General features: G+C 42.0%; 3 protein-coding genes across 6 annotated transcripts; 2 read left to right on the top strand and 1 right to left on the bottom strand.

The window, feature by feature from the left end:
* The first annotated feature begins 16 nt into the window (after positions 1-16).
* Nf-YA (Nuclear factor Y-box A) lies at positions 17-3319 on the top strand. Of its 2 annotated transcripts, none has more exons than XM_008193853.3 (6): positions 17-346; positions 1827-2198; positions 2322-2488; positions 2593-2766; positions 2822-3016; positions 3063-3319. In XM_008193853.3, the coding sequence occupies exons 2-6, from the start codon at positions 1838-1840 to the stop codon at positions 3114-3116; spliced, it is 951 nt and encodes a 316-aa protein (XP_008192075.1). In that variant the 5' UTR covers positions 17-346; positions 1827-1837; the 3' UTR covers positions 3117-3319. The 2 variants fall into 2 exon arrangements, with proteins under 2 accessions (XP_008192075.1, XP_972706.2); XM_967613.5 differs by having other exon boundaries at positions 2322-2506.
* Positions 3320-3462: 143 nt separating this feature from the next.
* Positions 3463-5229, top strand: Ufm1 (Ubiquitin-fold modifier 1). 2 transcript variants are annotated; one of them, XM_008193846.3, is made up of 3 exons: positions 3463-3700; positions 3756-3812; positions 3887-4932. In XM_008193846.3, the coding sequence occupies exon 3, from the start codon at positions 3928-3930 to the stop codon at positions 4921-4923; it is 996 nt and encodes a 331-aa protein (XP_008192068.1). In that variant the 5' UTR covers positions 3463-3700; positions 3756-3812; positions 3887-3927; the 3' UTR covers positions 4924-4932. The 2 variants fall into 2 exon arrangements, with proteins under 2 accessions (XP_008192068.1, XP_008192069.1); XM_008193847.3 differs by lacking the exon at positions 3887-4932 and adding an exon at positions 4946-5229 and having other exon boundaries at positions 3518-3700.
* On the bottom strand, positions 5170-11097 carry pod1 (pod1 coronin). 2 transcript variants are annotated; one of them, XM_008193848.3, is made up of 11 exons: positions 10939-11097; positions 10040-10891; positions 9782-9989; positions 8922-9066; positions 8435-8833; positions 7715-8306; positions 7260-7373; positions 6273-7210; positions 6086-6221; positions 5775-5917; positions 5170-5726 (listed from the first exon to the last, which is right to left on the bottom strand). In XM_008193848.3, exons 2-11 carry the CDS (start codon positions 10887-10889, stop codon positions 5634-5636), a joined length of 3618 nt encoding a protein of 1205 aa, XP_008192070.1. In that variant the 5' UTR covers positions 10890-10891; positions 10939-11097; the 3' UTR covers positions 5170-5633. The 2 variants fall into 2 exon arrangements, with proteins under 2 accessions (XP_008192070.1, XP_972622.1); XM_967529.4 differs by lacking the exon at positions 8435-8833 and having other exon boundaries at positions 10939-11096.
* Between the last annotated feature and the right edge of the window lie 21 nt (positions 11098-11118).

The following is an 11118-nucleotide window of genomic DNA, read 5'->3' as shown; positions in this document are numbered from 1 at the left end:
GAAAATGGTTGATATTTGACATTTGGGTGCAATAGTTGACTGATTGTGTTTTGTTTCGGTTAATAATCGGTTCGGTTGTTGCAAAAGTGCGTTTCGATCGCGTGTCGATCGTTAATGTGAACTTTTCCTTTTCTACTTTTGTAATTGGCCACGGGTTTCCCGCCGCTTGTAGTTTGCGCCCGTCGATAAGCTAACGGGGCATCGACCGGTCGTAGCTCGCAAGGGAGTGGTAGCCATCACCACCAATACACAACCAGGTTCCAACGAATCGTGTGTAGTGCGTCGCGACCATTGGTCTACAATTTGTCGACCAATCATTGGGAAAGTGCAGACTAAAATATCCAATGTAAGTCCACAAATTATCAAACATATTCGGTGCATGATTCGAGGGTTGAACCGGCAAAATACAATTGTTTATTACTGAACCACCGACGAATTCACTATTTTCAACACGTTACGACATAGACGAGGCGTAATGGCGACCAAACGCTGCAATTGTGAAGGCTACACCTGATTTACATTTTACATGGACTTGGAAAGCCCTTTGTGACGTTGCTGTGTTTTCAGTTCTGCGTATCGTAATAAAAGTTCGTGCGAAATACGCGTTTTACACGAATTTTGAATCAGTTCTCGAAATTTTAATGCAATTTCCAAGATTGCGCTTGCACCTCATAACCTACAAGACAAAAGGAAAAAGTTTAAAGGGACTGGCACACCAGCCTCCTTGACACCACTTTGCCAATATTGCAATTAATTGTATTGGAGGCAATTAATTCCTACATACTGCGGGGAAATAAAAAAATAAACATTAGGTACTTACAAATTTACTCGTATAACTTTGTTAAAAATTCTTTACTTGTTTTAGCGTTAGTTAATTTTGGCGTAATTGACATTTTTGACAAGTTATAATAAGAGTGATTATTTATTGAACATGTTTTTTTTATAAATTGGCGGGTGATTTAAATGTAGGTCAAGTGGTCAAAAGATTTTAATAATTGCACTCCAAGGTGTTTTAGCAACGTCTCATTTCAAAATACATCATGCTTTATTTCTAATAATGCACTGAAAAGTTAATTGTTTTCGAATAGGAGTATTAAAAACAACTGGTGCAGGGGAATTGGTGTATTGCTGGTTGCGGGCTTAAATAATATCAAAAATGAAAAAAGTAAACGTAGGAACTTCTTTACGAATTTTTTCCAGTATAGACTGGTATAGATCTTATAGGTCACACTGTACACTCTAAAATACATCGAATATGAGATATATCCTGGACTTTAATTGAATATTTCTGGATCTTTCAATGAACATCCTGTGCTATGTGGGGTTGGTGCTATAATTCTCAAAAGTACACTAAAAGGCGTCTCCTTGTAAATAAAAATTGACCTGTTTCGGCCTTTTATAATGTCTTGTTTATTTCTTGAGATATCCAGGCAGAAAATGATTAAAAAACTATTTTTAATATTCGAAAATTACCGCAAAAATCGCGAAATCGCATTATTATTATTATTAAATTATTATTAAACCGCATCGTTAAGGACCGCCAAACCCAAAATTTGTTACCTTTTCTCGAGCTGCGGAAATCCAGAAACAAACATAAATCGTGGAACGCACGCACTTATTTCACCGAAATTTAAATTTCAGCGAGTTAAAAGTCCGATAAATTTAGGAACACCCGTCTCACGTTGTTCACCGGTTAAAATCACCCGAAATACTGAAACAATCACGCAATTGATGGCCTTATCGCCACCAAAAAAAAACTCGGACAAAGCATTTTTTGTTATCGCTCGATGTTCGCTAATTTAACGAAAAATGTGGCCTTCCGACAGCCCCTCCAGCGATGGAGCAAATCGCCACGACGACCGACGGCCAAGTGGTCATGCAAGCCGTTCAAGGCGTGAGCCCCCAACAGGTGCAAGTAATGCAGATGAACACCGGGCAGGTGATTCAGGGGGCGAACGGCCAGCAAATCATGGTGCACGCCGTGCCCCAAAGCGGCCAAATCCAAGTGGCCCCCGCCGGCACCCAAAGCCTCCAACAAATACAAGTCCTACCCGTGTCCAGCCTCCAGACGGCCCAAGGCCAAGTGCTCCTGCAGCAGCCCCAACAAGCCCAAATCGTCCAGAGTTTGGACGGGCATACGTTCATTTACCAACCGGTGGCCATCGACAACACGACCTTGCAGCAAGCGCAGCCTACAGGTACTAGAATTAAGTAAAACCCCGATATTTCGAACCAGAAAAATATATACATAAATGGTTCGGATTGGAGAGGTTTCACTGTATTTTTGAATACTAGATAATTTAGAATTATGTTGGTGGCAGTGTTGAATATCAACGGGAGTTTGGTGCAAATCGCGAGTAGCCCCCCGGCGGCGGCGACCACGACGGTGGCGCAGCCCGCGGTCACCTCCCCCTCCCAGACGGTGGTTCCCCAGATAGCCGCAGCTTCAGGCAACCAACTGACTATGGCTAACGGCAACTTAGTCATGGTGAGAAATGCCGCAGACGTACGTAAACATTTTAACACACACAATTATACCAATTTCCTGCCAATTGAGGAAACAAATTTGGAAAAAAATTCTCGTTTGTTTAGATGGTGCCAGGGTCCAGTGGGACGCAATTCCAACGAGTGCCTATTCCCGGAACGACCGAGTTTCTGGAAGAGGAGCCCCTCTACGTAAATGCCAAACAATACAGGAGGATATTAAAACGGCGACAAGCGAGGGCCAAATTGGAGGCTGAAGGCAAAATTCCAAAAGAGAGACCTGTATTACCGACCCCAACTTTTCCGAATTTTTCATTGATTTTTCGCTGTGTTTTAGAAATATTTGCACGAATCGCGACACAGACACGCAATGAATCGGATAAGGGGCGAGGGTGGCCGGTTTCACTCCGGTTCGGTTAAGAAAAGACGAGAGGAAATGGAGAGGGCACAACAACAGCAACAGCAGTCGCAACAGAGGTCGATTGGGGTGCCCTACAATAATATCGAACTCGCAACCCCCATTATAATAGAAGTAAGTTAAAAATGTATGTTGGGGCTGTTCTACAATGTTTTTACAGAATGTGATGCCTGATATAATCAAAACGGATCCGCTTTCCATCGAAGGGAATTAAGTTAATTTGTATATCTTAGGACTTTTGTATATAGCTTTTTAAGTTTTATTATTTGATGTACATAGTTATTGTTAGGCAATTTAGTGTCTGATTCACATATCCATGTCGTTTTTATGTTTTTTACTTTCAACGTTGGAAATTTGTATTTACCACAGTTTGACTGATCTTGTAATCAATTTTGTTAATAAATTATTTCATTTTAATTATTTTACTTAATGTGTGACCTGACCAGCTGACTTGACTTCACCCACTCTCCCTTACTTGTGATCATTTGCACACTCGTAAAGCATGTTTTTTTATTAAAAAGCACCACACTTATTAATACTATTAGTAAATTTGAGAAACTTTAGCACATAAATAATGCAAATTTATAATTAACCACCCTATTTGGTTGCACGTAATTCGTCCTTACGCACATTAGGCAACTAACACGTCACAGTTTTTGACTTTTGACATTCCAACATTTGTGCATCTTTAAACAATAATTTTCCACCCAAATAAGTAAATTAGTGAGAAAAGCAAGCCGCAGCCGGTAGAAGTAGCCCCAGAGCCCCCCAATTCATATTATAAGTCGCAATGGCCTCGTGAGTTTTGAGGTTATTGCCATATGTTAGCCCCCTAACTCTTCATCTCTTCCAGATCGAAAGTCACTTTCAAAATCACGCTAACGTCGGACCCCAAGCTCCCCTTCAAAGTGTAAGTCCCTAGCAAATAGCCTCAATTTTGGTAGTTACTGTCCTTCACAGCTAATTGTTTTTTTCTGTTGGCAGATAAACCGTGTCAGAAATGACAGTAGCTACCAAAATATGCCATGAATGACACATCAACGGCAAACATAAAACAAATTCTGACATCATTTCACAACATAAGCCAAATTTACGAGAATCAGCAGTGGGTTAGAACGGTCACGGCGGAAGATATTAAACAGGCGTTTAAATTGGCGCATTTTATTGAGAAAACAGTACAAAAGTTTGATGAGACGAACAGTAGGGCACAGTTTTTCGAAATGTTGAAAGTTTGGGGCGGGAAAAATCGAGTCAGGGTGTACGAACACGAGTTTTATGCAAAAATGTGCGACCATCTCTTGGTCAAGTTTTTCAAGTGCCGGGCTCTAAATGAGGGTGTTATTGATATAGCGGTTCGAATGTACACTTCTTTGTTTCCCAAGCAGAGGTTACAAGCAGTTTTGAAAGATTTGATCATGACTTCGGCGGCTTTTGAAGCGGTTTCGCAATTTTGTGTCGCCAATAAAACGGCACTCAATCTAAATTATTTAAAACACGAATTAATTCTAAATGAGTGGCTTAGAGACTACGAGAGTGGCAATAAAGAGGCAGTTTTAACGCTAATAAAGGAGTCGTTGACTAGTTTTAAAGTCGAAAATTGTCTCCCAGTTTTATTGGGAATTTTGGCACTTGAAGTGAAAAATTCCGTTACAGATTTGATTTTACAAAGTATTTTAGAGAAAATGTTAGATAGGAGCATTTTGAGTAAAACTTTTTGGCTCACAATGACCAAAACAATCGATGCCAATTGTTTGGCCCAAGTGTGTACAAATTATTTTGAGTTTTTAGAATCATTATGCAATTTTTTAATTTACATTGGCAGCATGATGGAGGAAAAAAATTCCGAGTGGTTGCCCGACCCTAGCATAAGTTTATGTCCCGAAATCACGTACACTGAACTACAATTGATTTTCATAACTTTATGTAAACATTCCCATGAGAATTATGTAAGAAGTAGGCTAAAAGAGGCCGAAAATTGTACGGACTCAAAGATATGGAATGAAATTATTAATAAATGTTGAGGTCTCGTATTATTTGTTATAGATTAAGTGTTCCTGAAGCAACCCCCTTTACAGCAGTTCTAAAATTCGCCGCTGAGGAGTTCAAAGTGCCCCCGGCGACCTCAGCGATTATCACAGACGATGGCGTCGGGATTAATCCCCAACAAACAGCCGGTAACGTTTTTTTAAAGCACGGTTCGGAGCTCCGACTGATCCCAAGGGATCGTGTCGGCGCCCCTCTGTGATTAGGTCATAAATAAGAAAATATTTATCTGGAAAAGTTGTATATTTGCTTTTTTATCAGGAAATTAAAAGAGTAATAAATAATTTAGTGACATTTAAACCTTACATGAACTACATCCTACACTGTCACAACACTAAATTACACAATACGAAATAAATTATAGCACTTAAATGACTAAAAAATTGTTTTGAGCGATTGGTTACCGGGAGTGAGCAAGAAATTTGGTCGTTTAATTTTGGCACCGCTATGGCAGATTAAATGCAGAGTCGGGAATGTTTGGAGAACTATCAGAGATCACATAGAAAAATCTGACTAGATGTCATAATAACTGTAGAAAAATATCAAAGCGTAAAATCTATAAAAATATAAAAAAATCACTTGTGTAAATTGCGTAATATCGAAATTAAGCGATGATTATATCTTAGCGATACTAGGAATTAAATTAAAAAGTATGTCATGATTAAGGCGGCTAGAGAGTCAAGTCAAATTAATCGGTCCATTCTTTTTCATCAACGCCTTCCATCTCGTCCTGTTCCAACTTCAAGTTGACCTCCATCCTGTTACTCACAGATTTCTGCAACTGTAACACCACTGGAATGAAAGAGACGAGGAAAAATCAAGTATTTACCTCCTCTTGTTTCATTTTAGTTTTTTCGTTCAAATCGGCGTTCCACGCTAACCTGTTATAAGGCTGAGAGGCTCCAATGAAAGGAGTGGAAGCAGACTTGTTTATGGTCCTTTCAGGATTAGTCTGGCCTTGAGACTCGGATACTGCAAAATATTTCACCAACCAATAAATTTCGAGAACAAGACAAATGTTTCGGTTGGATTTTATTAAATAAAATTTCGTTTCCCGCCCGATTTACATAAAATACTGCGGTGTTTTTTCACAAAAAAGAAATTTGTAAACATGCCGGCACTTGTTTTTCAGCCACTTACACAAATCCATGCCTTCTGGCTTGAGACTGATCCTTTGTGGGGTTTTATCTTTGTTATTGTACCACTCTGTACTTGACAAACTTGGTTTCCACGTGACCTTGGTCGGGGGGAACAAGTCGTCTTGGAAGAGTTCCGTCTAAATTTTTAACAAACATTTATTTTAATACCGTAGTCGTAATAAACTTACTTTAATCCTTGGAACGGTGAAAGACAACGGCTCTATCGTATTATTAGTGAGTCTTAGCGCTTTCGCAAATTCGACATTACTGACATCACACACATTTTTTGGCAAAAATGAAAGACCTTGGTGTAGATTATTGCACCTGTGGTGGCTTAAGGGGCATATATAGGGCGATTCCTCCGTAATTTCGAACGCATAAATCGTCAAATCGCCCTTCCCCGTCACGAACAAAGTCGAGCTGTCCTCATCGTAAAACGGAATCAAGATAGCCGGGGACACGTCCAGACCAATCGTATTTAAGGGATTTGACAAATCAGTGGCTTTGAAAACCATGATTTGTCTCTCGGAGACTTTATCAAATCCCGTAACGACGATAAACCCGCCATCCAGGGCCCAAACAATCCTCGCCCCGCGACTCCCAACCGGCCCTTTCCCCTCCCTAATGGGTAAATCCCCGGCCCGTGGCTTATAAATCCTGATCTTCCCGTCTTTGCTCACCGTCGAACAAAACGCCCCACATGGCGACCACGCAAAACTAAACATCTGATCCGTGTGCCCCCTCAAGACAATCTTCTCGCTCAAAGTCGCCAAATCCCAAATTTTGATCGTCATGTCGTACGATCCCGAGGCCAAGACATCCCTAGCGGTGGGATGAAACTTGATAAAGTAAATCTTATCAGGATGAGCGTTAAACTCGGCTTCCGCCTCGTTCGTCGGCTCACTGAGCCCCGTTTCGGGGATTTTCCACAGCTTGATAACGCCGTCATCGCACGCCACAGCCAGGCGTTGGTTGTCGAAGGGATCCCAAGCGAAGTCCATGATGTTACTGCCATGGACAAGGGCTGGAATCACCCCATCGGGTAATTTACCCGTTTTGCTCAACTCGAAAATGGCGATTTTACCGCCGGGGCCACTCAGAGGCACCGCCACACGGTCAGGGTTTGCTGAAATGGGACAATCAGCGGACGTAAAAGGGGCTCTGGGGCGCCTTACCGTGGAAGCCGTCACATTCACCCGAGATTTGGCGGCTGAGGTTACGGATGTTCTCGATGTGGAGCGATTTGTGGGCAGGCGTGCCTTTCAGGTGGCGGAACTTCGACACCCGACCTTGGAAATAAGGAACAATAGTGAAGGGAGTGGAACACATAATTTTTTCTAAGGGTTACCGGAAAAAATAGCCACTTCAGACTTAGCCGGAACCAAAACTGAAGTGTTTTCTTCGATTTTTTTTGCAATTCGTCCGAGTATTACTTTTTTAATTCACTTTTATAAAGCGCCAATTTTTTTCACACGTCCAGTGGATTTTAATATACAGGTTTTTTTTTTTACTTTAAGTGTTTGCAATTTTAAACTACAGTTTTGGTTTATACACATATTGTTAGATTATGATGGAATTTAGACTCACCCCGTATTTTTATAAAAATATTTAACAAAATTCGAAAAATTACCAAACACTGTGGAGGTCCTCTTCGGCGTCGGAGTCGCAAAATTCTCGCTTTTCCTGGCGCTCTGCTCGAGCGACATCTGTTTGGACACCTGTCCGCTCTTCCTATTGTTATCCTCTTTGAGGACATCCTCTGTATTTTTCCTATTTTTGAACGAATCCTTCCGCCGCAGCATCACCGGTGACCCCCCGGCCTTCTCAATAATGGTCGGTGTTTCCTGCACCGATTGCGATCGATTTTCGTACATTTTCCTCCTCTCAGCGATGCTACTCCTTTGTGGCGAGGCCCTTTCAAAGTTTCCGCTCTGGTCGATAACGTCGAAGTTATCTTCCGGTTCGTTCTCTTTAGTGTTGCTTTCGAAGAGTTTCCTTCGTTCGGCCGTACTTGGCGTTTTGGGGGGTTCGGGTGCCTCCTCCTCGATTTCTTTGTCGGGTTGTGAAGGAGTTGGGGGTTGTGAGTCGGGTGTTTTCGGTTCGTGCACTCCGTTACTTTGTTGCGGTTGGCTTGGGACGGCTGGCACCGAAAAAACTTTGTCGAAGCTACTTTCAGACTCGTTGAGTTTTGGAGGAGTGAAGGGCTTTGGACCCAAACGAGGCTGGAAATTGATCGTTGAGTGAGCAACAGAACTGTGAAGGTTTGGGTGATAAGGTAGAAGAAGCGTAATTGGTGCCCAACAAAAAATACAAAACAAAGAAAAACTCCGAACTACAACACAACATTAACCTTGTATCCTCCTGCTATGGGCACATTGGGGTTAACCGATGTGACGATAGGTGTCGCGCTGTTCGTCCGAGGTCTAGCGACTGGTTTGGGGGGGTTATTTTGGTCTTCCAGTGGTTCGCAAATGGAACCGGTTCGAGAGGTGCGCGGTAAGGGTTTTGGCGGTACGACATTCGGTACTGCTGTTTCTTCTAAATTAATCTTGTTATTTTCCGCAACTTTATTATCTTGAATTTCCGGCTTTTCGAAATCTTTTAGAATTTCCTTTACCGGATGGAAATCGTTTTTCGTTATCGTCGCCGTGATTTTAGGTTGGAAGGGTTTTTTGGGGACGGGTTTTGGTTCGATTACTTTTTCGTTTTCGTACTCTTCTCGGAGTTTCGAAAGGGGTCCTCTATGTACCTGATTTATGCAATGCACCAAGTGTTTAAAATCCAAGAATTTCTACCTTTTTTGCAATTCAAGGCGAGGAAAAACACACGATACTTACTATGATTGGTTCTTCGCCATTTTCGCGCTTTGAAGGATCCAAACTAATTTTCGGGAGTGGAATGTTTTTGCCGTTCAACCACTGAGCGGCCGTCAACTCAGTCTTGTATCCGGGCGTATCGGGATACAAGTCAGCGTGGAAGTCCCTATAAGGAAATTATTTTCCCGTTTTCATTTATTTTTTATGAAAATAAAAAAATGCAAACAACTTCATGCAAAGTCATTGGTCACTGTGATCAGGAAGAAATGTCAAATTAAATGATTAGTACGAGATAATATGATAAATTGATAAATAGGTAGAGTTAGACAATAATTTATTACGTAGCCATTTCAGGAAGTGGCTCAGAAATTATCAAAATAATTTTATTATGTACTTTTTTTCAAAATACACATTTCGGTTTGTATGTTGTAATGTATTTTGCAACAAAAGATGTTGACAGCTAACGTAATACAACTGAATAATTTTTATGTTGCTCTTATTACTTGCCCTGAAACAAGACCAACAATTTTCAATGTCCACTGTCGAATTTTGATTTTAACTTCAAAGTCTGAAAATTAAAACTCCTCTGAACAATTTTTTAGTTACTTTCATACACAAATTTTTTTTGTCGAAAATAAAAATTTGTACAGTGTCCCGTCCGTTAAAACAATTAAATAAACATTTGGAACAAAATGCAAAAAAATGCGGAGTAATGACCGCAACATTTTTAATTAAATCGTGAATTTTAATCAAAATTGCTGGCTCAACGGAATTAAGGGTGTCATGACTGTCTTATTCTCGGTGTTATTAAACCACAAAACAATTATTCGGTTCATTGGCCTTATCAGTTTTCCTACTGTTATCAAGCCTTATCAAATTACCTATATGTTTTCCTGGGTACTTGATACGTAATCGGAATAACACAAGTGCTTGTCAACTGCAAAATCCTATTGACTTCGCCTTGCATAACATTGAGGGCTCGCTTGGGTACAAGACAAGCCCCCTTGGTTTGTTCCCCTGAATGCCGTATTCCTTCGGTCAAATACGGCTCCTTGTCCGTAACTTCCATGTACCCAATCGTGGTATCACCTACATTAAAACTAATTAAACCGAAAAAATTCGCCAAGCATACAAATCACCTTTTCCGGCCAGGAACAACATCCCGGTATCGGCGTCATAGAGCGGAATAAGAATTCCGGTAGAACAATCAAGTTCTATGCTTTTTTCCGCTTCGCCGAAATTTCTCAAATCACGTACGATGATTTGTCGCAGTCTTTGCGCGTCGAAACCCGTCGTCAAAACCCTATTACTATCACCAAGCCAGACAATCCTCGAATCTTTGATACTTTGGTGGCTATTGGCCGTTTTAACGCACGCTTGCTCGACCCTCGGGTCCAAAATTCGCACTTGTTTGTCTTTCGAAGAGGTCGCAACCAGAGTTCCGTCCCGTTTCCAACTCACCGATTGGATAACGTCGGAGGGTTCAGCGTTGGAAAACACCTCCTGGCCCGAGATCAAGTCCCAGAGGGTCAACGTGGTGTACGAGGTCGAGTGGAGGAGGAAATCGGCCGTGGGGTGGAAGCCCACGGTCTCCACTCGACGCTGCTTGTGCGAGAACGTGCACTCGGGGTTACTGAGCGACTCCTGGAGCCCCGTTTCGGGGATATGCCAGATTTTGACGAGACAGTCCTGCGACCCGGTGGCCAGTAACCCGTCGTGAAACGGCGAGAACTCCAAGTCGGTGACGGTGTCCGAATGCGCGTGCAAGAGAGGCATGAGCTTGCTCTTGCGGCCCGAGTCGTCCAAGGGCAAGACGGCGAGACTCGAACCGGCGTGGTCCCAATTAAAGGCCATGAATTTGGCCGAAGCTGAGATGTTGTTCCCATAGGTCTGGTAAGACCCCACGCAGATATCGCGCACGTAGTTCTCTGGTTTGGGGACAATGGGGGCCGCGTTTTTGTATTTCGAAGCTTTGAAGCGCCAAGCCATGACTAGGGGGAGAGTGTTAGGGGCTGGGGACCATGGGGGGCCGACTCACCTATGCGTTGAATGAAACGACGGGTTTTTACGCAGGTTTAACGCAATTTTAACTGCATTTAACTTAAAGGAGGAGATTACGCACGAAATAGCGGTTCTACACCCGAAACGCACCCAAAACACTACTATTGACAGATGTGACAATGCATATTGACATTTACACGAACTGTGTTCGGGTAGA

This window comes from Tribolium castaneum, chromosome 9 (assembly GCF_031307605.1).
Source record: "Tribolium castaneum strain GA2 chromosome 9, icTriCast1.1, whole genome shotgun sequence".
Taxonomy (NCBI): domain Eukaryota; kingdom Metazoa; phylum Arthropoda; class Insecta; order Coleoptera; family Tenebrionidae; genus Tribolium; species Tribolium castaneum.
This window is presented reverse-complemented; position numbering and strand designations above follow the sequence as displayed.

What these genes read in the sequence shown, in the direction of transcription:
- Nf-YA (XM_967613.5), top strand. Translation starts at nt 1,838, where the DNA reads ATGGAGCAAATCGCCACGACGACCGACGGCCAAGTGGTCATGCAAGCC. An exon ending in TGGTGAGAAATGCCGCAGAC is followed by an intron (nt 2,507 to 2,592) that starts GTACGTAAACAT and finishes TCGTTTGTTTAG; the next exon opens with ATGGTGCCAGGGTCCAGTGG. An exon ending in AAATTCCAAAAGAGAGACCT is followed by an intron (nt 2,767 to 2,821) that starts GTATTACCGACC and finishes GCTGTGTTTTAG; the next exon opens with AAATATTTGCACGAATCGCG.
- Ufm1 (XM_008193846.3), top strand. Translation starts at nt 3,928, where the DNA reads ATGAATGACACATCAACGGCAAACATAAAACAAATTCTGACATCATTT.
- pod1 (XM_008193848.3), bottom strand. Translation starts at nt 10,889, where the DNA reads ATGGCTTGGCGCTTCAAAGCTTCGAAATACAAAAACGCGGCCCCCATT. An exon ending in ATGGCGAAGAACCAATCATA is followed by an intron (nt 8,834 to 8,921) that starts GTAAGTATCGTG and finishes TGCATAAATCAG; the next exon opens with GTACATAGAGGACCCCTTTC. An exon ending in CTAAAATGAAACAAGAGGAG is followed by an intron (nt 5,727 to 5,774) that starts GTAAATACTTGA and finishes GTGGTGTTACAG; the next exon opens with TTGCAGAAATCTGTGAGTAA.